General features: G+C 42.4%; 2 protein-coding genes across 2 annotated transcripts in view; one reads left to right on the top strand and one right to left on the bottom strand.

The window, feature by feature from the left end:
* The window catches only part of TRPC1 (transient receptor potential cation channel subfamily C member 1), a 190705-nt gene that overhangs the window by 25264 nt on the left and 143142 nt on the right, over positions 1–22299 (bottom strand). The gene's annotated exons all lie outside the window — the stretch shown is intronic.
* The window catches only part of PCOLCE2 (procollagen C-endopeptidase enhancer 2), a 76518-nt gene continuing 65251 nt past the window's right edge, over positions 11033–22299 (top strand). The window contains exons 1-2 of the mRNA XM_003416171.4: positions 11033–12513; positions 14289–14397. Coding sequence (XP_003416219.1) covers positions 12437–12513; positions 14289–14397 — 186 coding nt within the window. The 5' untranslated portion in view covers positions 11033–12436. The remainder of the gene's footprint in view (positions 12514–14288; positions 14398–22299) is intronic.

Raw genomic sequence — 22299 nt, 5'->3', positions numbered from 1 at the left:
AGTCCCTGGGGACCAAAAGGTTGACGATTCTTTTAGCACCGTGAAAGAAAGGCCTGTGATCTACTTCCGTAAGATTACACCCGTTGGGAACCCCGGAGAGCGCAGTGGGTTTGCGCTGAATTGGAATCGACTCAATGGCAACAGGTCTGGTTTTTGTTTTTGTTTTTTCCCCCCATAGCCCCTTCTATACAGATGGGAGAAATACATATACATGTGTGTGTGTATATATACATGTAAATAATATGTATATTTTATAGGCAATTTGCATTTCAAAAATGGTCCTTGAGGTATAAATTACTTACAAGAAAATGAACCTATTTTAAGTGTACAGTTCAACAGTCTTGGACAAAAGCACACATCATGTAACCACCATCACAATTAAGATCTAGAACATCCCCATCGCCCACAAGTTTCCCTCATGTCCCTTTGCAGCCTGCACCCACCCCCTCTCTGGACCCAGACAGCCACTGATATGCTTTCTGTCACTCCAGGTAGTTTTGCCTGTTTTTAAAAGTCTTATAAACGGAATGATGCAGTATGTACTCCTTGGGGTCTGACTTCTTTTCTGAGCAGAACGCATCTGAGATGCATCCACGCTGCTGAACGTGTAAGTAGTTCACTCCTTTTTGTGACTCAGTATCCCATTGTATGCATATACCACAATTTACTATTGATGAACACTTGGGCTCGTTCAGGTTTTAGCTACTACGAAGAAGGCTATTATAAATTTGTATTTTTTGTGTGGGGGCATAAGTTTCATTTCTCCTGGGCAAACATCTAGGAGTAGGATTGCTGAGTCATAAGGTGAGTATATGTTTAACTTTATAAGAAGCTAGGCAGATAGGTGTTTAATTGAGGAAATGGACCACCCAGATATGTCAACACTCTGGGTCTTGGATTCCTCAATTGCTAAACAGGAATAATATCTACCCTATCTAGCTCTTGCCACCAGTGTGAGAATGGATAGCGCGTATTAATGCACTATAAAGTGCTAAACTTGCACTATGGAGAAAGGGGTATAGGGATTCTGGGGGGAGTGGTAAGTGAGAATTGAAGGAATCAGAGAGGAAAGTATGGAGAAGGAGCTTGTCCCTGGATGCTCAAATTTAGCAGATTTAGCTAAATGGATGGATGGGTGGGTGGGTGGATGGATGAATGGAGAGATGACATAACCTCGAGGAATAGAAAATAATTTAAAGGATATATGGAGTATATTAATTTATTTTATCTGTGATACTTTAAACAAAAAATCACATTGACACAAAGAAGGTCCCTAACAACTTTGTGACAGATATTGTCTTCTATAAGTGCTCAGAGGAAGCGAAAGTGACAAATGGCCCATGTGGTCCAACAAGAAAGCAGTACTCATGTCAAAGAAAAAGGGTCATCTTGTCTCGCTTCAAATTGTGCTGTACCAAGCTTTATTTAGACTTTCCTAATATCATTTCTATTTTCTATTAAAAAAAAAAAACCCAAACCAGTTGCCGTCAAGTCGATTCCAGCTCATAGTGACCCTATAGGACAGAATAGAACTGCCCCACAGGGTTTCCAAGGCTGTAATCTTTACGGAAGCACACTGCCACATCTCACTTCCGAGGAGCAGCTGGTGGGTTGAAACCACTGATCTTTTGGTTAGCAGCCGAGTGCTTTAAGCACTGCGCAGCCAGGGCTCCTGTTATAGGGTCACTATGAGTCAGAATCAACTTGATGGGAACGGGTTTGGATTTTTTTCTTTGTTTTCCCTACTGAAAACTAAAAATCAGCAATGCAAGGAATAGGAAGTAAAAGGGAAGAAATAGACACCTTCATCAAATAATGGTTTACCCTTGTGGTGAGGTAAAAATCTAAGATGATAACTGAGCTTTCTTTTTCCCAGAATTTTCTAGTTGCCAAAGCTGTTGAGTCAGCCTGGTGTGTTGGCCTGGGTCAGGGAGAAGAAGCAGTATCCTTTGCCAATCCTGGAGGCTGTGGAAGCCTCTGGAAAACAAACTCTTTCTCACCTTAGAGTCTTTGCAATTGCTTTTCACTTTGCCTAAAGTTGTTTTTCCTTTCTCAAAGCTGATTTTCTCCCGTCATTCAATTCTCTGCTTAAATACCACCACAGTGAGGATTCCTTGGCCACCTAGGTCTCTCTATCACAACACTGTCATAATTCTTTCTAGAGAATTCTCTCTAGAGTTACTACCACTATCAGATATTTTTCATGTCCATGCTTTATTGTCCATCTTCCCCACTGGAACATATGCTCCACAAGAGTGAGGACTTGGCCTTATTTACCCAATATCCCAATGCCCAGCAGAGTTCCTAGGACATAGAAGATGCTCAATGAATATTTGATGAATGAATAAATGAGATCACTGCTTGGAGAAGGGGAAGGGAAGGGAAGGGAGGGGCAGAGAATTGTTCAAGCGATTACCCAGAATGAACTGAAAAAAAATCTGGAAGTGATTGAGTTTAGAATTCACTGGCAGGACTAGGCTTTTTGCCCTCTGGGGCTTGAGAGATGACTTGATTTAAGCTATAGAGGAATAAAACAGTTCCATTTTTGTCACACCTTGATCTACGACCGTAAGCTTTGGACATGTTGCACAAAAGGTAAAATGAATGAATGTTTTTATTCACAAACAGATGACTCGATCCAAAATTAGTGCCTGGTCTGATGGGCAAGATTCTATTAATGATTTAAGAATAAGACTTATGTTACTAATTGTACATATGACATATGATCAAACTAAATACAGAGATATTTTTGATATCTTTAAAACACTGGTCAGATTTTTAATATTGTAAAGATTTCCAAAACACGTCTTTAGGAAGAAGCCATCGATTTTTAAAGGTCTCTTCTGAAAATATAATTAAATCTGCTTTTCTTTAAAATGTATTTTTTTATTGTGCTTTAAGTAGAAGTTTAGAAATCAAATCAGTCTCCTATACAAAAATTTATATACACCTTGCTATGTAAAAAAAAAAAAAAAATTTTTTTTTTTTTTTTTGCTATGTACTCCTAGTTGCTGTCCCCCTAATGAGACAGCATACTCCTTCTTTCCACCCTGTAGTTCCTGTGTCCATTCAGCCAGCTTCTGTCCCCCTTTGCCCTCTCATCTCCCCTCCAGACAGGAGCTGCCTACATAGTCTCATGTGTCTACTTGAGCCAAGAAGTTCACTCCTCACCACTATCATAAAATATATTATTTTTTTATAACTCTACGTTATTTTATCTTTGCTTGGTTAAGTAAAATACAGAATTCAGATAATACGATTTTATTTAATTCTAAAATCTTGAATATAACCTAGATGGAAAACTCATTTCCTAGAAGAATGGTACAAATCTCAGCTGATTGCGATTCTGAAATTCTAACAGGTCAAAGATGTATCTTTTCCTTTGGGCTTTCAACACCAGATGTGGGAAGGGCAGGCTAAATCTGTAGAGAACATTTAGGAGCATGACCTGTCTTTTCACCAGACAACAAATAAATAAACAAAGGAAAGGAAGAAACCACAGGGGGAGAAAGAAAGAGATGGAGGATAGTTCTCATATTAACGACAAAAGCTGTAAGCATTTGCTAAAGTCAAATACATTATTTGATTAATAATTTGCAAGTGAGAAGCAGTTTGTCTAGCGTTCCAGACCGATCTAGTTTAAAATTGATTCGGCCATCTAGATCGACACTGTCCAATAGGTGTGGCTGTTGGGCACTTGAAATGTTTGAATGTTAGAGATGTTTCAGATTAGGCACTGAGAAACTGAGTTGTTTCACTTAGTTATATTTTAATGAATTTAAATTTAAATAGCCTCACATGGCTAGTGGCTACTGTATTGGATAATTTATACGAAATAAGTTGGCTAGATAATTGGCTAAATTATCCGAAATGTTCTAATGAACTGTTTCTTAGAACAATATGAAAGTAATCCAAGTTATGTTTCAAAGTTAATTAATGGAATCGAGCTTGTATTTTGGATGGGTGGAGATCCAATCCAAATAGCGGGAAGCAAGAATTAAAGGGACTCTCCAGGCCACCTTCTTGACTGCTCATGGCATGTAACGTTCTCATATTTCTTTTTCTGGAAGCCAAGAAGCAAGTTTCCTCCTGTTTCTCTAGGGGTTTTGTAGATATATGTATATATAAGTTCAACCATCGGATCTTCATTTGAAATACTGCCCACCTGGACACTAGTTTTTGTTTTGTTTTACTTAATTTTTTATTGTGGTAAAGTCTACATAACACAAAATTTATCATTTTAACCATTTTTAAGTGTACAATTCAGTGGCATTAAATATACTCACAATGTTGTATAACCGTCACCACTATCTCTTTCCAGAACATTTTTTATTTTGTTTTAAGAGATGTGGGAAGGTGATCCAAACATGTCCCTAGACCTGTAGGCCCAGGAAGGACTGTGATGATCATCCGGCAGAGGTAGGTGACGCAGTGTGCCCAGCTGTCTGTCTAACTCTGTAGCTGATTGATAGTAGGTGTCTGTTGTAGGACAAGGGTGAAAATTGATTTGAGGCCTTAACCCATTGCTGTTGAGTTGATATGGCTCATAGTGACCTTAGAGGACAGTGTAGAACTGTCCCATAGGATTTCCAAGGAGCGGCTGGTGGATTTGAACTGCTGACCTTTTGGTGAGCAGCTGAACACGTAACCACTGCGCCACCAGGGCCCCTGAGGAATGCATCATTACAAATAGCCCCAGTACAATTTCAGCAGAGCTGGACTTCCAGTGCTTTGCCCCACCCAACATAGTGACCTCACTCAAAAACTGGGAAATACACAGGTATATACCGAGGTGAGTGAGTATCACAAAACCAAATTCTTGCAATCTATAGTCTTTACAGGAAACCCTCTTGGTGCAGTGGTTGAGTGCTACGGCTCCTAACCAGAAGGTCAGCAGTTCGAACTCACCAGGCGCTCCTTGGAAACTCTATGGGGCAGTTCTACTCTGTCCTATAGGGTCACTATGAGCTGGAATCCACTTGATAGCAACAGGTTTGGTTTTTTGGTTGGGGAGTCTTTACACGGAGGCAGCAGTGAAATGTTTCTCCCACTCCCACTTATACCAAAACTTGAAAGTAAAGCTGCCTAGGAAGATAAAACTCTAGAATCCACCCATGTGGCAACACAGGAGTGCACCACACAGATCTCCTTTCAAGAGAGAACCTTCTGCAAGGAGCAGCATTAGCTGGCAGCCTCCAGCCGCCACCCCTTTGGCATCTGCTATAGCATACATGCCAAGGCCATGCTCAACTCAGGCGGCTCCCAGCCCATGGACTGAGCAAGGTTGGGGTACTAGAGCCAGGCCATTGCTACCCAACACAGGATTCCTCCAACAGACAACTTTTGCAGAAGTTCCTCATGGGCCTGGCCAAGATTTTTCTCAGGGCTGCGCTATGGTCTGAAGCTCTTGCAACCCAATCCTCCCCATTTCCTGTTCTCCTTTCACAGATGTCACGCCTGCATGGCAGTCTGAGTCTCCCCACCTATTCTTGGTTCCTCTTCTCTTTATTCCCCAGAGGCTTTTCCCCCAATATATCTCTTACATGTCTAATTCTGTATTGGTGTCTGCTTCTTAGAGGATCTGAACTGACAAACACAAATTGAATGAGGTTGGTTATTTGAAGAAACAGCCTTAAAAGGCACCCTCAACTGTGAGGGCAGAGACCAGGTCTGTTCTAGACAACACTGTGTCTCCAGGGACAAGTGCAGCTCTTGGCATAGAGTAGTGTTATGGGTTGAATTGGGTCCCCCCAAAAGATATGTTTAAGTCCTAACCCCCAGTCCCTGTGAATGTGGCTTTCTTTTGAAATAAGGTCTTTTGCAGATGTAATTACTTAATATGAAGTCATACTGGAGTAGGGTGGGCCCTAATTCAATATGACTAGGGACAGACAGTCAGAAGGCAGATGGGCCATCTGAAGACAGGGGCAGAGATGAGGGTTATGCTGCTACAAGCCAAAGACACCTGGGGCTACCAGACTGCAAGACACAAGAAAGGATCTTCCCATACAACCTATGGTGAGAACCATGCTGACACCCTGAATTTGGACTTCGGCCCTCCAGAAATGTGAGGCGATAAATTTCTGTTGTTTGAAGCTACACAGTTAGTTGGACTTTGTTACAGCCAAAAACAAGTAGGCTCCTGATAATTTGTAGAAGAAAGAAAGAAGGAAGGAGAGAGAAAGGGAAGAAGGAAAAGTTTTTGGATTATCTGGGCCTAAAAATCTAATCGAGCCTTAGTGAGTGATAAACAAAAACAAACAAACAACAGTGTTCATAGCCAGAAAGAACTTAAAAAAATTTTTTTTAATTTATTTTGTTGTTGTTGAGAATAATACACAGCAAAACATACAGCAGTTCAACAGTTTCTGCAGGTACCATTTAGTGACATTGATTACATTCTTTGAGTTATGCACATTCTCACTCTTTTGAGTTGTTCCTTCCCCATTGTCGTAAGTTCACTGCTCCCTAAATTCCCTATCTGATCTTTCGAGGTGCTGTAGTCACTTTGATTCCATACAGATAGTATAAAGAACTGTTTATAATACATCTTTGTAAATTTTGCAGTTGGTCCTCTCTTAAGCACAGAACTCTAAAGAATCTTAATAACTCAGTCTCATAGGTTTAATGCCTTTATTTGCATATAATATTTATTTTAGGTAGTTATCTTATTTTTTCAAAACCAATAACCTCTAAGCCATCTTGCAACTCCAAACAAACCAGGCTCAAATTGGAAATACAAACTCTTTTACTCCAGATGTTTAATGAACAATGAATGTAAATCTTTTCCTTGAGGGAAAATAAAGGGATGCTTGAATTGAGGTAAATTTGTCAGCTCTCCCATCGATTAGAACTGGTTCCTCCAAACAGCAGTTTAGAAGAGCAATCAGCAAACAGGAAGTTATTTCTGAATGGAGTTAAGATAGAAAAAGAGCCACTGTCTTTCCTCTTGGGAGGGCTTTCTAAGTCAATCTCTCATTACAGTAATGTTGATACTGTAAAATCCTCATCATCATCGATCTTCTTTATTCATAGTTTTCCAAAAGCAAAGAATCAGAAGGACTTGCAATGAAAGTAAACTCTTCAAACCCCTAGATATAATTTAATCTTAGAGGAAACTCATTGGAAAGGAAGTGGAACTAACATGGCGTCAGTATTATCTTTGGGTGGCAATGCTAAGGTTGATTTTCTTCTTTCTCATCTTTATATTTTCCAGATTTTATAAAATGAGCATGTATTCCCTTTATACTCACAAAAATTTTTACTTAAAAAAAAAAAAGAAAGAAACTAGAAACTTTCTAGTTTTATTGGACTTTCGAGTCAGCCTAGTCTCAGTCAGACCATTAAGTCTGGTCTTTTTTACATGAATTTGAGTTCTGCGCCCCATTTTTCTCCTGCTCCATCAGGGACTCTCGGTTGTGTTCCCTGTCAGGACCATCATTGGTGGTAGCTGGGCACAATCAAGTTCTTCTGGTCTCAGGCTGACAGAGTCCCTGGTTTATGTGGCCCTTTTGTCTCTCGGACTCATATTTTTCTTGTGTCTTCGGTGTTCTTCATTCTGCTTTAGGGGCTGCTTTTTCCAGCAAGGAATGCAAGCTAATTGAACTTTGAGGATTGCTGTTATGGCCATTAATCATACTGTGCCTGCCCATTATCTTTTGAATAGCCTTCTAATCAATCCATTGCCATCCGACTCATAGCGACCCTATAGGACAAGGTAGAACCGCCCCATAGAGTTTCCAAGGAGCGCCTGGCGTATTTGAACTGCCGACCTTTTGGTTAGCAGCCATAGCGCTTAACCACTACACCACCAGGGTTTCCAGCCTTCTAATATGTGGGGTAATTTTCTGCATTATGTAGCCCTCATCCCTCACATAATGTTGAATTCCCAGCGTTCCTTGCAGCTGAGGCCCAGGCATATGATGTAGGCACTTCCAGTTGGATATACTTGCATGAGACTGATTGGAAAGAGATCAATGGGAGGAAAGAAGGTCTGTGATGAGCTTTCATTCCATAGGTCTGGCCTTTGGGGCAGAAGTGTTGCAAGATGGAGTTTTCCAATGTCCAAAGACATCTGAGGTGCTCACAGCAGTCCCATCTGTAGTAAGGTCTAGTGCCTACATTTACTGCTTAGTCATGGTGGCAGCACTGGCAACTGAGTTTTCACTGGGCCATTTCTGGGGTGAGGTTCAGCCCTTATTCTGGGAAAATGAGCCTTGAGACTGATTCTCCAATTCTCTTAATGATAATACGAACTACCTGCTATTTTTAAACACATCTTCTTGATCTAGCCAGAGTGGACTCCATTGCCTGCTGCTTAGAAGCCTGACCAAAACAATTGCTTTCCAGTGAAATATTCCAATCTTTGATTCTTGGGGAAAAAATCCAAGAAACAAAAACAACCTTCTGCTTTTCTTCATAGTGTATGTTCACAAACATCAAAAAATACTGAATTAACTCTTCTAAAAATTCTTGAGCACAAGAGTAGGTATTGATTGGGCCTGTGTGCAAGAATTCAAAGATTACAGGGACTTCCTAAATGTTGATGGTGTCTAAAAAGCTGAATTCAGGGAAGGCATTTCCTTCACTACAGTGTTACTATCGTAACTCTATTACATTTCCCCAGATGAAAGAACATGAGGAAATTCGGGTTTGATAATCCCAAAGAACTACAGACATTATGGAAATGTCATGAACATTGACTGTATTGCCTCTAATTTGGACTACATAAAAGAATTTCCACACTAATTGCTTTCTGGATAATTTTCATTTCTTTATGCACTTGTAACACTTATAAATCTAGAGACCCCCATGTGGTAGAGCTGGAGCACTATCACATTCAGGGAAGTACACACCAAACCTGAGTTCAGATACAACTCTGGTCTTTAGAAGAACAATGGAGGAGATCCAAGGATAGAGTCCACAACCGCTCCTGTTGTCTCAACTACCTTGTCCCTCCCCTACAATCTGATGCACTGCCCATAACTGGTGCTCAGGCATCTTTCGAGATGACTGGAGATTGTCCATATCTGAGGCTAAGTATATTGGAAAAGATCACTGAAACTTTACTTAAAACAGGCTCCAAAATTTCACAACAGATAGTGAAAAAATGTTTGGGATTTTATCTTAAAAATGAGACTGAAGATTAGAGAATGAAAATTTGTTTTTTTAAAATTTCAGTTGCATTTTTCAACTGTTAATTCTCATAATGAACAGAGAATGGGTCAAATGTAGATTATTTTTCATCATAATTTTCCTGACAAAAATACAGTAAGGCAAAATACAAAATCCTTCCCTTTTCTTTTGACTTTCATAGTATTATGTCAAAAATTGCTTTTTGGGGAAATATCAGGGCTTCATCATTTTCCCCACAGGCTTCACTTTAATACTTTGGCTTTCAAAAACAAAAAAATTTTTTTTCTTTTTTTTAAGGGATTTTGGTCAGCAAACTTCTTCAGTTTCTTCCCTTTGGTTGTTCACTGGATTAATTTACCCAGGTCTTCATTTGTCAAGAAAGCCTGTCATTCATGCACTTCTTTTAACATCACTTGCTTCCATTTTATGAAAATCTGTATCTTTTACAAGGTCTGCACCACACTATGGAATGAATATATATTGTATACTCATTGCATTTTCAGATGTTTATAAGGTTGATGAACTGGCCAGAGATTAACCAACGAAGATGTTGACACAATGGGCCCCACCATTGCTGTCAATGTTGAATCCTACTCAAAGTGACACTATAGAATCCCATAGGATTTTCAAGGATCAGCTGGTGGATTCAAACTGCAGGCCTTTTGGTTAGCAGCCAAGCTCTTAACCACTGCGCCACCCGGGCTCCATAATGTGCCCAGCTAGATGTTAACATTAGGTCATAGGAAGAAATATTCAAGAGGGTCTAATTTTATAACTGGTCAGTTCATTGGTGAATATTTTCATATTCCATGACTTTCTCAGTGCAAAGGGGTGATTGCGGAGACTGGATAATACAGACTTTGGATAACAAGGATCTCTCTTCATTTTACTACTCTTTTTTTTTTTTTTAGAGAAATCACCCAGAGTACTTTTGTCCTCTACCTCTCTCTTCTCCTACCGCCTAGAGTTCTGTGGCTCCCTGCCCGTGACATCAATTCTGCATTGCATAAGTCCAGAAATAGTCTCACAGAGCTGGACCTTACACTGAAGTGGACTTCAGAGTCCACTTGGGTCTGTCTCAATTCTAACACATTTAGTCTCTCAGGACATTGAAGGTCTATAATTTTGGTCAGAACTGTAGTTCCAAGTCAAATACGTGTTTCCAATAGCCAATAATATCAGTCCTAGTACACTCTTCTAAAATCACATGGTAAAATCAATGTCTTTCTTAGGCGCCTCAACAACAGAACGGTCAGTGTGGAAACCAAACTCTGGTGAGGTTATCAACAGTCATCAGTCTACAAATTAAGAAAATACAATCGCATGTTTATATTCAAATACTTTTCTATCCATTTAGGCATGGCATGTTTACTACTTTGGGTTTTTTTTTTTTATTTAAAATTTTGAATACTTAGCTTAGTCCTAAGAATAAAGTATTTTCTGGCTACCATGACCCCAAATGATTACCAAGAAGCGAATTGAGCAATACTTTTGCTTTATAATCTATGACTTTTAAATAAAATATCATCTGAAACACTTAGCTGTTGGATAGCATACTCTTGAAATGTGTGCAAAATAAACAAGAGTTTATTTTCCTCTTTGCTGTTTTTAAGCAATTTTTATGGGGTTGAGGGTGTGAGTTTCAGGATATCATGTAGTTTGCCAAATTCTGTCATCCTTTTTTTTTTTTTTTTTTTAAAAATGTCATGCAGGGTGTGGTGCCTTTAGAGAATTAAAAAAAAAAAAAAGTAAGTTGAAGCTCTTGGTGTTTTTCCCCTTTACTTTTTCAAAACTGGTAAAATAATGTAAAGCCCCAGGGAAATTCTGGTTCCTACCATGTAGGTGCCTGGGTTTTCCCACTATTAAAAGTCCGATTATTCTTTATAGCCAGTTTTTGCATCTTTCCTTGCTTAGAGCGTTTATGTTCTTAGAGTTGTAAACTCATTGTTAGAAATGAAGTCTTGATTAGCACTCCTTTAATCTTTATTGTCCCCCTTCGAAAGGTGAAAATAATTTAGAAGGAACAATACAAATGAGGCTCTCAAATCATGATAGCCCCACGTGGTGGTACAGTTGTTTAAAAATCTCAGCTGTCTGCTGAATCCAGTTTGTTCTTTTTATTCGTTTATGAATCCCTGGTTATTGAGAAGCACTTAAAATACATGTTTAAAACTTTTTTCCCCTTTAATTAAAGGAAAGCCTTCATTCCACAAGGCTGGAATTGTTTTTCTTAGAGAAAAACAAGCTCTCTGTACAACTTGATTCTTCAATACTACAGAAAGAAATTGTTGGGAAAGCTCTTTTAAGAACAGAGATGCCAGCAAAAAATACCATTTTCAGAACACAGTGTGGGGTGCTGGGATTTGATGATTCCAATTCTGTCTTCATTTCTGGCATAGTTCAATCTTAACAATTCACTCACAAATCTCTTGCCTGAAAACACATTTCTAAATCCCCTCTGAGCAACTATCTCCTGGGTCATACTCATACATCAGGAAAAACAAAAGAACCAACTGAGATTTGTGTGTGCGTGTGTGTGTGTAAAGAAAGAGAATAAGAGCAGGAATGAAAATACGATAGGCTCTTTTTTCTACTTTCCCTTTCCTTTCCTGGGATCTGGACGTTTGAAGGATAAAGAAATAAAGAGGGAGCCTCAGGTTTTCCAGGAACCAGCAAGGGCTGGTATTTGTATTTAAAAGCAACTGGGGAAAAACATTCCCAAAGCGAAGTTCCCAACCCCTCCCTGGGAATCGATCACGGAGCCTAGTCCCAATTGGGGACCATTGGGCGAAGGTTTCCTCTTTCATCCTTCTCCCCACAGATCCAGAGGCGGGGGTGTGAAGGGACTGTGGGTGCCGGGGTGCCAGGGACGAGACGTCCGGCCGCGGGGAGGGGAGGCGGCGGCTCTGGCCCCGGAGCTGCCCCGCCCGCTGCCGGAGAACAAACGGGATATTCAGCAGTGGCCTGCGGCTGCCAGAGCAACTCCTCCGGGGAAATTAAGCGCAGAGTCAGACTGCACCGTAATCGCCTTTAAAAGCACCCCCACCCCGCCTGCCGCGCACACCCGGCTACCTGGGCTGCCCCGCGGCTTTGTGTGTGTGTGTGTGTGTGGGTGTGTGTGTGGGTGTGTGTGCGCGCGGGTGGAACAGAGCAAACCGGTGTGCGAGACTGTTTTTGCCGGAGTGTGAGCCTGGGTGGGTGCAAGCCGGTGTGTGCACCGCGGTGTGGACCAGTGCGTGAGCCGAAGTGCGCGGCGGCTTGCGCGCCGGTGGGGTGCAAGCCCCGAGCGTCTACACCGGCCATGAGGGGCGCGAGCGCCTGGGCCCCGCTGCTGCTGGCCGCTACCGCCCAGCTCGCGCTGCAGCAGCCCCCGGAGAGGTAACGCGACCCCCGCGGGCTCTCTCCCTTCCTGCCTCTCTTCCTGCAGCCTCCTCCGCTGCTCTTCTCCATCCGCTTCGGGGCGCCCCTGTGACCCAGCGCAGACCCTGCGCGCACCCGGGGCTCTGCGCCCGCTGACCCTGCGTGCTCTCCCCTGGGTCCCAGAACCGCGCCTGCCTGCGGGGTCCCTCCTGCGCCCCAGCTCCGCCAGCCGAGTGGCCCTGCAGTGGGCCGGGCCACCACGTGGCGGGGGCTTAAACTGACTTACATCTCCTCTCCCCAAATGCATATGAGGGCGGGGGAAGCACGAGGGCCCCGCTTTGTGGACTCTGGTTTACTTCTGTTTGCTTCCAACCACCCGAGAGGCTTTGCCCAGGGACGTCAGCCTAGGGGAAAACCCGAGTCCCACGGCGCCCAGGGAGCGGCTCTCGGAAGTTAACTCTTCGCTAGCCTCGGAGCTGCGGCGCAGCCCCAGGACCTGGACTTGGGACCCGCCCAATGGCCAACTTCAGCATCTCCTCTTAGCTCCATCGCAAACAACCGCACTTTTCAATGGGGGCCTCTGCTAAAAGTCAATGATAGAAAACGGCCGGAGAAGCAGGCATCTCTTTAAAGCTGGAAACTTAAATCTTTTTATGTTAACTAATTGCATGTGTACGTTTAAAACCGTGCACATCACACAGCTTAGTTCTCAGCTTCTCCCCTCCCCTAACACCACCGGTTAAATGGATAGTTACCTACCAACATCCTATAAGGCTTTACCACTCTGTGGGTGACTGAACTGTGCGTGTGTGTGTCACACATGGGGTCGCCACGGGTCGGGATGGACTGGTTGTCAACGCAACAACATACACACACAAGCGCATATATATGTATATATAGATAAACCAAAACCAAGCCCAGTGCCATCGAGTCGATTCCGACTCATAGCGACGCTATAAGACAGAGTAGAACTGCCCCATAGATTTTCCAAGGAGTGCCTAGTGGGTTCGAACTGCCGACCCTTTGGTTAGTAGCCGGAGCACTTAACCACTACGCCACCAGGGTTTCCAAGTATACGTATATAAATATATATATGTGTGTGTATATATACATATATATATATACACACACACATATACATACATATGGGCTCAATGGCAATGTTTTTTTTTAAGTTGATATATATATATGTGTGTGTGTGTATAACCAAAAAAAAAAAACCATTGCTGTCCAGTTGATTCCGATTCATTAGTGACCTTATAGGACAGAGAGTTTCCATAGGGTTTCCAAGGAGCAGCTGGTGGTCAGCAGCCTGAGCTTGTAACCACTAGGCCATCAGGGCTTTCTCCCTCTTGCTCTCTCTGCATATATATGCAAACACACACATACACACACACACAACTCACTGCCATCTAGTGTATTTCAACTCGGAGTGACCCTATAGGGCAGAGTAGAACCACCTCATGGGATTTTCAAGGCTGTAAATCTTTGGAGAAGCAGACTAGCACCGATGGTGGGTTAGCAGCCCAGTGGGGCCTTTTGGTTAGCAGCCAGCGCTTAACCACTGCACCACCAGGGCTCTCTCTGTCTAATCTTGTGCTATTATGATGGAGACAGATGGCAGATGGACTGAATGTTCTGTCAGGCTATAATTTAAATATTCTAAGAGCCAGCAAGCTTCAGAACTCTTAATACCGCAGACATTTGTTAATTGATATTAACTTCCTGAAGCTGACATTAGATTGTTAGACCATGTTACAACTTAAGTTTCCTCTCCTCTTTTATTTTCCCAGACCTGTTTTCACATGTGGCGGCATTTTTACTGGAGAGTCTGGATTTATTGGCAGCGAAGGTTTTCCTGGAGTGTACCCTTCAAATAGCAAATGTACTTGGAAAATCACAGTAAGCATTTTTTTTTAAAGGTGTTCTCCTGGAAGCAGGTATTGGAAACAGTGTAAGGCTACTGCGGTTTCCCTCTCCTGTCAGGATCCGGGTTAGGGGTAAATGCCTGAAATAGTGAAATGTTGGACTTACTTCAACTATTTGGAAGATTTTTATTAATAGAACTAGTGGTGTCCTGCATTAGCGATTAGAAAGGGCACAAGATAGTGCTTGAAGGAACGAATTCTTGAAACACATGTGTTTCTAAAAGCCCAGCCTGACTCAGTTGAGTTTTATGGATTAAAAATTAAGGCTATTTTCAAAAGCCTGTTATGATGACTTTTAAAAGCTATTTTTTGCTTCTAATGTCTCCCATTGGGGAATAGAAAATCAAAGGTAGTACTTAACCCTTGATCACTTTATATCTATTAGAAAAGAAAAAAATCCCACCCCTAAAGACAATCTAAGATTAGAGAATAAAAATAACCAAAATAAAGAAATAAAGCCCAAGTAGCAAACCAGGGCTAATAAAATGCTGGTTAGTAATGCATAGATTATGCTGAGTCAAGATAAGAAGCCAGAATGGAGACAGCCAGCTAAAAGCAAAAAAACGAAAAATAAAATGCCTGAATTTAGAATTAGCTAGGCTGAGTCATCTTTCCAGTCAGTGTAGCAGTGGCTCTTCCGCGTTTTTTTTTTTTTCTGGGAAGTTGTTTGGTAATTGGACACATCGGTTCATGGAGACCTTCATTCAGTCAGATCGTACCACCCATTAATTATGACCTTAAAAAATAGCTACTGCTTCATTGAGCCCTTACTGTGTTCCAGGCATGGTACCAAGCAGTTATAAAGCATGATCTCATTGAACCCTCAAAACAACCTTATTATCCCCATTTTATAGATGAGGAAGCTGAGACTTAGAACAATTTGGTAGATTGACCAGGTCAAACAGTTGGTATGCCCGACTTTTATGAAAGGTGAAACCTATTTTGCAAAGAGGATTCCCGTCAAGGATGGTCATTTGGCAGATACCCTTCTCTCCCATAATATAAAGCTTTGCTCTTGTATGCATTGATGCCTTCCTATAATTTTTTTTTTCTTCTCTCCCATAATATAAAGCTTTGCTCTTGTATGCATTGATGCCTTCCTATAAAATACCTATCATCTGATGAGGTGGTACAGATTTCATCACATTTTTGTAGCACATGGGGCAAGGAGAGAATGAGTCATAGAATGTAGCTTTGAAATATTGATAGGAGCATGAATGGAAAATAAGGCTCTGAAACAAACGTATAAGTAACTTGGATTTTAGTTTATAGCTCATTGCTGTCAAGTCGATGTCAATAGTTATGTTTTAATTGTAATTGAGTGGCTCTAAATTAAAGATAAGAGAAGGACATTAATGACTCAAAGGTATCACGTGTCTAGCAAGTAGAAATTCATGGTTGGCTGTGTTTTTTGGGTACTGCAAGGCAGTGTTGGCGCGTGTGAAAAAATGGCGCAGTGGCATCAGATCTCCTCATCTGACTTCAGAAGGGGGAGGAGAGAGAATCGAGGTCAACATCAGCCCAAAGCTGATTCCTATGAGGTGGAGGTCAAACATACCTCCACCTTCCAAGCTTTTTACCTGTTCTGACACCAGCCGTCCCTCCCACAGCATTCTCTACCTCTCTGCTGGGTTCCATAATTCATTGCAATGGTCACACAGAACTCACAGACCATACTCACAGTTATGGGGTTTATTAGGGAAGTAAATTTTTTTTTTAACAGGTTACAAATTCAGAATCAGGGTCTTAGTTATCTAGTGCTGCTATAACAGAAATACCAAGTGGATGGCTTTAAGAGAGTTTTTTTTCTCTCACAGTCTAGTAGGCCAGAAGTCCAAATTCAGACTGTCAGCTTCAGGGGAAGCCTTTTTCTCTCTGTTGGCTCTGGAGGAAGGTACCTGTCATCATTCTTCCCCTGTCAAGGAGCTTCTCAGCGCAAGGACCCTCGGTCCAAAGGACGCGCTATTCTCTTGGCTCTTGTTTCTTGGTGGTGTAAGGTTTCCATGTCTCTCTCCTCGCTTCTCTCTTTTATATCTCAAAATAAATTGACTTAAGATATAACCTAATCTTGTAGATTGAGTCCTGCATTATTAACATAACTGCCTCTAGTCCTGCCTCATTAACATTGCAGAAGCAGTATTTACAACACATAGGAAAATCACATCAGATGACAAAATGGTGGACAATCACACAATACTGGGAATCATAGCCGAGTTGACACATAATTTTAGGGGACACAATTCAATCTATGACAATTAGGAATGACTTAGGATACAGTTCTTCAGTCAGGACAGCTTCTCAGCTGTGCCTGTAGGCAGGCTTCTCTCTGGCCCTCGGCCTGTTGGCCCTTGTCCTCTGCCCAGCTTGAGCAAGTGTTACAAAGATCTTTAGCTCCACTGACAAGTGCCTGGAGGCACCCTACTCAGCAAGGAAACCTCTTGCCTGAAGTCACTCGGCTCTATTGCACTGTGGGTTGGCACGCTTACAGTAAGCTGCTTTGCTCCTTGGGCCGGGAAGCCCACCTTGCCATCTCACGCTGGTTTCCAGGTTCTGCTGCTGCTGTTTCTCTGCTGCACATGCTGCTGCTTCTTGCTGTCTCCAGCGTTACAGCTCTCTCTGTCTGTTGGGCCTAGGAGGTTCTCAGTGCAGGGACCCTGGGTCCAGAGGGTGCTCACTCTGTTCCCAGCTCTTCTTGGTGGTAATGAGGTCCCCTTTCCTGCCTCTGGGATGACTTGTTTTAAGCCTAGCAGGATGGCAAAACTAACCAGTCCCCTCACTAGGGTTCCATACATTTTATTTGTATGGTCCCATCCTTGCAAAGATTCCATGTACCTTATTTGCATCGTTAGCAGCTATCCAATCTCCTTGGTGGGCCACAAGCACCTTATTTGCATAGTTCCACCCAATTATTTTGTGGGAATCACAGACCACAAATGGCTAGAAGAACTATGTTAAGTACACCCATTTCTCACTCAGTGACATGTTTATATTCCAAAAACCAGGTCGCTATGTGAAAATCGGTGTTATGTGAAAATAGAGGATGACTACATCATTACACAATTGCCAAACAACTGAGAATCATGGCCCAGCCAAGTTGACACATAACCTTAACCATCACAGCCAGCATTACGCTCGCCTCACACCTCAGCGTTCCTTACTGACAGACGTATGTCGCTAATGCGCAAAATAGTCAGATGGTAGATTTTTTCTGTTGTCGTTATGCAAGATATAGATAACAAGATGTCAATAAGTGAGAAGGTGTAATTCGCTGCACCACCAAAAAAAAAAAAAAAAATCAAACTCATTGCTATCCAGTTAATTCCGACTCATAGCAACCCTACATGCACCACAGTATGTCATAAAAACTTGATTGGAGGAGCCAGTGAGGTTTTTCTTGGTAAAGGAGGGATGTGCCTCTGGAGAGTCCTGCCTAACTCATTCTTATGTGTGGGTTCGAGTGTGGGGGAAGTATAATGGATACTCCATTTGGGTGTAATGTAAGGGAAAGCATGTTGACACAGCACTCAGAATTCCCTGTGAATCATTCCATCACTCACGATCTGTGTGACCAGAATTTATCTTCTTTAAAACTCAGGATTTTTGTTACAATTTTCATCATCCTCATTATTGCTGGTATTGAGGAATCCATCCTTTTGACCCAGTAGGCAGTATGGACCGTCACTGCCACCCTTCTCACCACATTGACCAAGCTGGGCTTAGCATCTATCTCAAAACAATTCAGACCTTTTTGGAAAAACCTGCTTTGTCATCTTTATCTAGCAAGCCCTTATTTATTTGCTTGGTTTCTCCTATAATTTTGCTGGAGTGATTCTGTGTCAGTTAAGGCTAGGTCAGCTTCGAGCAACGAAAAAACAAAAAACCAATTTGCCTTCAAGTCTATTCTGACTCACAGTGACCATGTAGGACAGAGTAGAACTGCCCCATAGGGCTTCCAAGGCTGTAATCTTTATGGAAGCAGACTGCCACATCTTTCTCCCGTGGAACAGCTGGTGGGTTTGGACCACCATCCTTTCGGTTAGCAGCCAAGTGCTTTAATCACTGCACCATCAGGGCTCCTGCTTCTAGTAACAAAGACCTGCAGCTCAAACAGAGGTTTGGTCCTCTCTCACGTAAAGGAATCTGGAGGTAAGCAATCAAGGATTTGCAGCAGCTTTACAATCATGAGGCACCTAGCTCCTTCTCTCTCTTGCTTTGCCGCCCTTAGCATGTTACTCATTGTCCAAGATGACTGCTCAAGTTCCAGCCATCACGTCAACATTCAAGCCAGCAAAAAGAAAGAGGAGAAAAAGGGCATGCATCCTCCCTTTAAGCATTTGCGTGGAAGTTGCACACAACTTGGCTGTTTACATTGCATTGGTTGGGTCTTACTGCTGGTCACTCCCAGGTGTAAGGAAGCTGGGAAATGCAGGCTTTATTTCAGGTGGCCATGTGCTCTGCTACAATTCAAGTCTTCTGTCACTGTGGGCAGAGCTCTGGTGGTGCCGTGGTTAAGCTTTGGGCTGCTAACCAAAAGGTCAGCAGTTCAAATCTACCAGCCGCTCCTTGGAAACTCTCTGGGGCAGTTCTACTCTGTCCTATAGGGTCGCTGTGAGTTGGAATTGACTCAATGGCAATGGTTTTGGTATTTTTTTTTTTTATTATTTTTTTGGGGTCACTGTGGGAGGAAGTGAAAAACCAGCAGACGACGAGCAGTCTCTGTGACATATTTGTTTGTGGTTTGCCAGGCTGCCTGGACTAAAGTTTATAACGTTAGGATGAGTTACAAATGTTAGCCTTTTTTTGAAAAATATGTATTTTTGGAAAGCATAAGCACAATTTGCTTTTTAAAGATTTTTCTAGTTTTCACCCTTAGCCAGTTGAGTTTATTCTATTTCTGGGGGATGCCTCTTGTATTTTTGCATACGACGAGCTACCGAGAACTTCCAGAGGAGCCCAGAAGATTCTTTTGGTTAGAATTACAGCTTCCGCAGAATGTTCACAAAGGCCCTGGGTGCTTGCGTGGGCTCAGTTCAACGTGTTTATTTGTTTTAAAGGAATAGCACAAGTTCAAGTGTACACTTCAGTGATTTTTAGTAAATTTGCCAAGTTGTGAAACCACCACCACAAGTCAGTTTTAGAACATTTCCAACCCCCTTCTCCCCAGTAAGATCCATCCTTCATGCTCATTCACTGTCAATCCCAGCACCTACCCCCTGCCCCTGGCCAACACAGATCTCGTTTCTATCTCTACTGATTTGCCTCTTCTGAACATTTTATATAAGTGGAATCAGACAATATTCCACCATCTTATTTTATTTCTAAAAAGCATTTCTCGCCACTTGATATTTTCTTATTTGTTTAAACATTGATTTTCTGCATCCCCAAACTAGAAACTAGCTGCCTGAGAGCAAGGAGCCTGTCTGTCATTGGCTGCCGTAATCCTAGCAGGACCCAGCATGATGTGAGCACTCCACACACACTTGGTGAATGAATGAAAGATCTCAGGGCTTCCGGTTTCAGCTGGGCCACAGCTCTCCTCCTTCTATCTTCCCTAGGATCTGTAGGGGCGCGGGAGCTCCCTCCTATTAATCTGCTTCTCCGAGGATCATGAGAACTCAGAAGACCATGAAGAAGAACTGAGACATGATGACGGTTGCACGGCTTGGTGAATTTACTAAATTCATTGAATGGTACACTTGAAATGGATGAATTCTGAATGCGTAAAACAGGCCTAAATAAGGTTGTAACAAAACAAAACCAGAGTGGTGCTACAGAGAGAGGCTAGTTTAGAGGCCTAGTTTTGGAGGAGTAGTCAGGGAAGGCCTTTCCAAGGAGGTGACATTTCAGCTGAGGCTTGAGTGATGAGGAGCCAGCTGTGTGATGATCTGGAGAAGAGCTTTTCAGGCAGAGGAACCAGCAAGTGCCAAGGTCCTGAGATGGGAAGGAGCTTGATTGTCTGAAGAAGAGCCAGGAAGTGACTGGAACAGAGTGAGCAACGGTGATACTGGGAAGAGATGAAATACAACTGGGAGCAGGGCCTTGTAGGCCATGGTGAGGAGCTTGAATTTTATTTTGAGTAGGAAGCCACTGGAAGGTGTTAAGCAGAGGAATGAGGGTTTCTGATTTTAAGATCTTTTTGGCTGCTGTGTGGAGGATGAATTGTAGGGTGGTAAGAACGGGAGCAGGGAGACCAGTTAGGAGGCTGTTGCAATATCCCGGAGAGAGAAAATGATAGAGTGGACTAGGGTGGTAACTGAGAAGGTGGACAAACATGGAGTCATCTGCCTAATGTAGCTTTCTCAGCAGTTCTGAATTCAGTTAGGGCGTAGGGGCACCAGCCGAGAGGCCGGATGACACCAGGCTCTGAACCTTCGCATGGCCACCATTCCAAACAGGGCTGGGCTCAGTACGGCCTTGTCCAAGGCTGTCTGTTAAAGTTTTCCCCAAGCCAGTTGATCTGGTCCATTTTCCTGGTCCTGAAGTCAGTAAAGTAAGAGTGAAGTTCCCATTGGGTGACTCAGTGTCACTTTTATTAAAACACCACAGAGCCCTTGAGATGGGAGAGTCTCAGAGTGGCCCTCAAACTCGAGTTCCTGTAGCTGGGTAGACATAACCTGCTGAAGCTCACCTGCCCCATTCCATTCTTCCAAGCTGGAGATGCATCACAGCAAGGTGGCTTTGACCACCAAATGGTTTTCATTAAACCCTATATCTTATGGGAAAAGTCTGATCTTAGCATCTGTATGCTTTAAGAGGAGTCCCTAGGTGGTACAAGAGGTTAATGAGCTCAGCTGCTAGCCCAACCGTTGTTGGTTTGAATCCACCCAGAAGTGCCTTGTAAGAAAGGCCTGGTGATCTACTTCTAAGCAATCGGCCATCAGAAACCCTGTGTGTGGCTCCAATCCGAGTTGGAATTGACTTGACGGCAGTGGGTTTGGTTTTTTGACATGTGGTATGAATGGCTAAGTGGACCTAGCTAAATCTTTGTTTATAGCAGTTGTGCAAACTGGAGGAAACTTGAAGCCTAGAACCTTCTGAGAACTCTCCTTGAGCAGGTAGATAGGAATTGTTATTTAAAATTGGCTTCCTAACTTAAAAGTAAATACTGCCCCTGACAGTGTCCCACTCACCCCACTGCCATCAGTTGATTCTGACTTATAGTGACACACATGGGGTCTCCATGAGTCACAGTCAACTGGGTGGCAACTGCTTTGGTTTATCATTTTAAAAAGGTGAAAGCCAGTTGTTAACAACCGAACTTTCTACCTGGAGGCACACACATGAGTTTGCAGGAGATGTGAGCGTACTGAACTTTGTGGTATGGAGGTACAGCCTGCAGATTAGAAATTTAAATTCGTCCTTAATTACAGTACTTTGAAATTTTCATAGCAATTTCTTTTGATATATTCTAGACCTGCCCTGTATTACACTATCTACATTGGCTTTTAAAAATTAAATTAAAAATTCAGTTCCTTGGTCACATTAGCCATATTTCAAGGCCTCAGTAGTTACTTTGTGGATGGATAGTGGCTATCATTTTGGACAGTATATAATATGTATATTTTCATCATCACAGAAAGTTCTTTTGGACAGTGCTGTTGTAGAGAATTTTTGAAGTTAATTTTATTCACCCATTAGATATGTTGAAAAAAAAGTGGTCCATGCTGCTTAGTTTTACCTCAGCTTTGCAAGTGGGGAAGCTGATATTTGTCCTGGTCGGAGCTGTGCCTAAAACTCAGGCCTCTTGACTCTGCTTTACCTTTCTGGTCATCACCTATTGGTGGCCTCAACTAGTCTCAGGTTTTACTAATGAATTGTTTTAAGTATTTTCTAAGAAATGAATGGCTGGATATTAAAGCAAAGAATTTGAGGGCTG

Source organism: Loxodonta africana, chromosome 23 (genome assembly GCF_030014295.1).
Source record: "Loxodonta africana isolate mLoxAfr1 chromosome 23, mLoxAfr1.hap2, whole genome shotgun sequence".
Lineage (NCBI taxonomy): Eukaryota > Metazoa > Chordata > Mammalia > Proboscidea > Elephantidae > Loxodonta > Loxodonta africana.
Note: the sequence above shows the minus strand (reverse complement) of the source record. Positions and strands in the feature narration are given on the sequence as shown.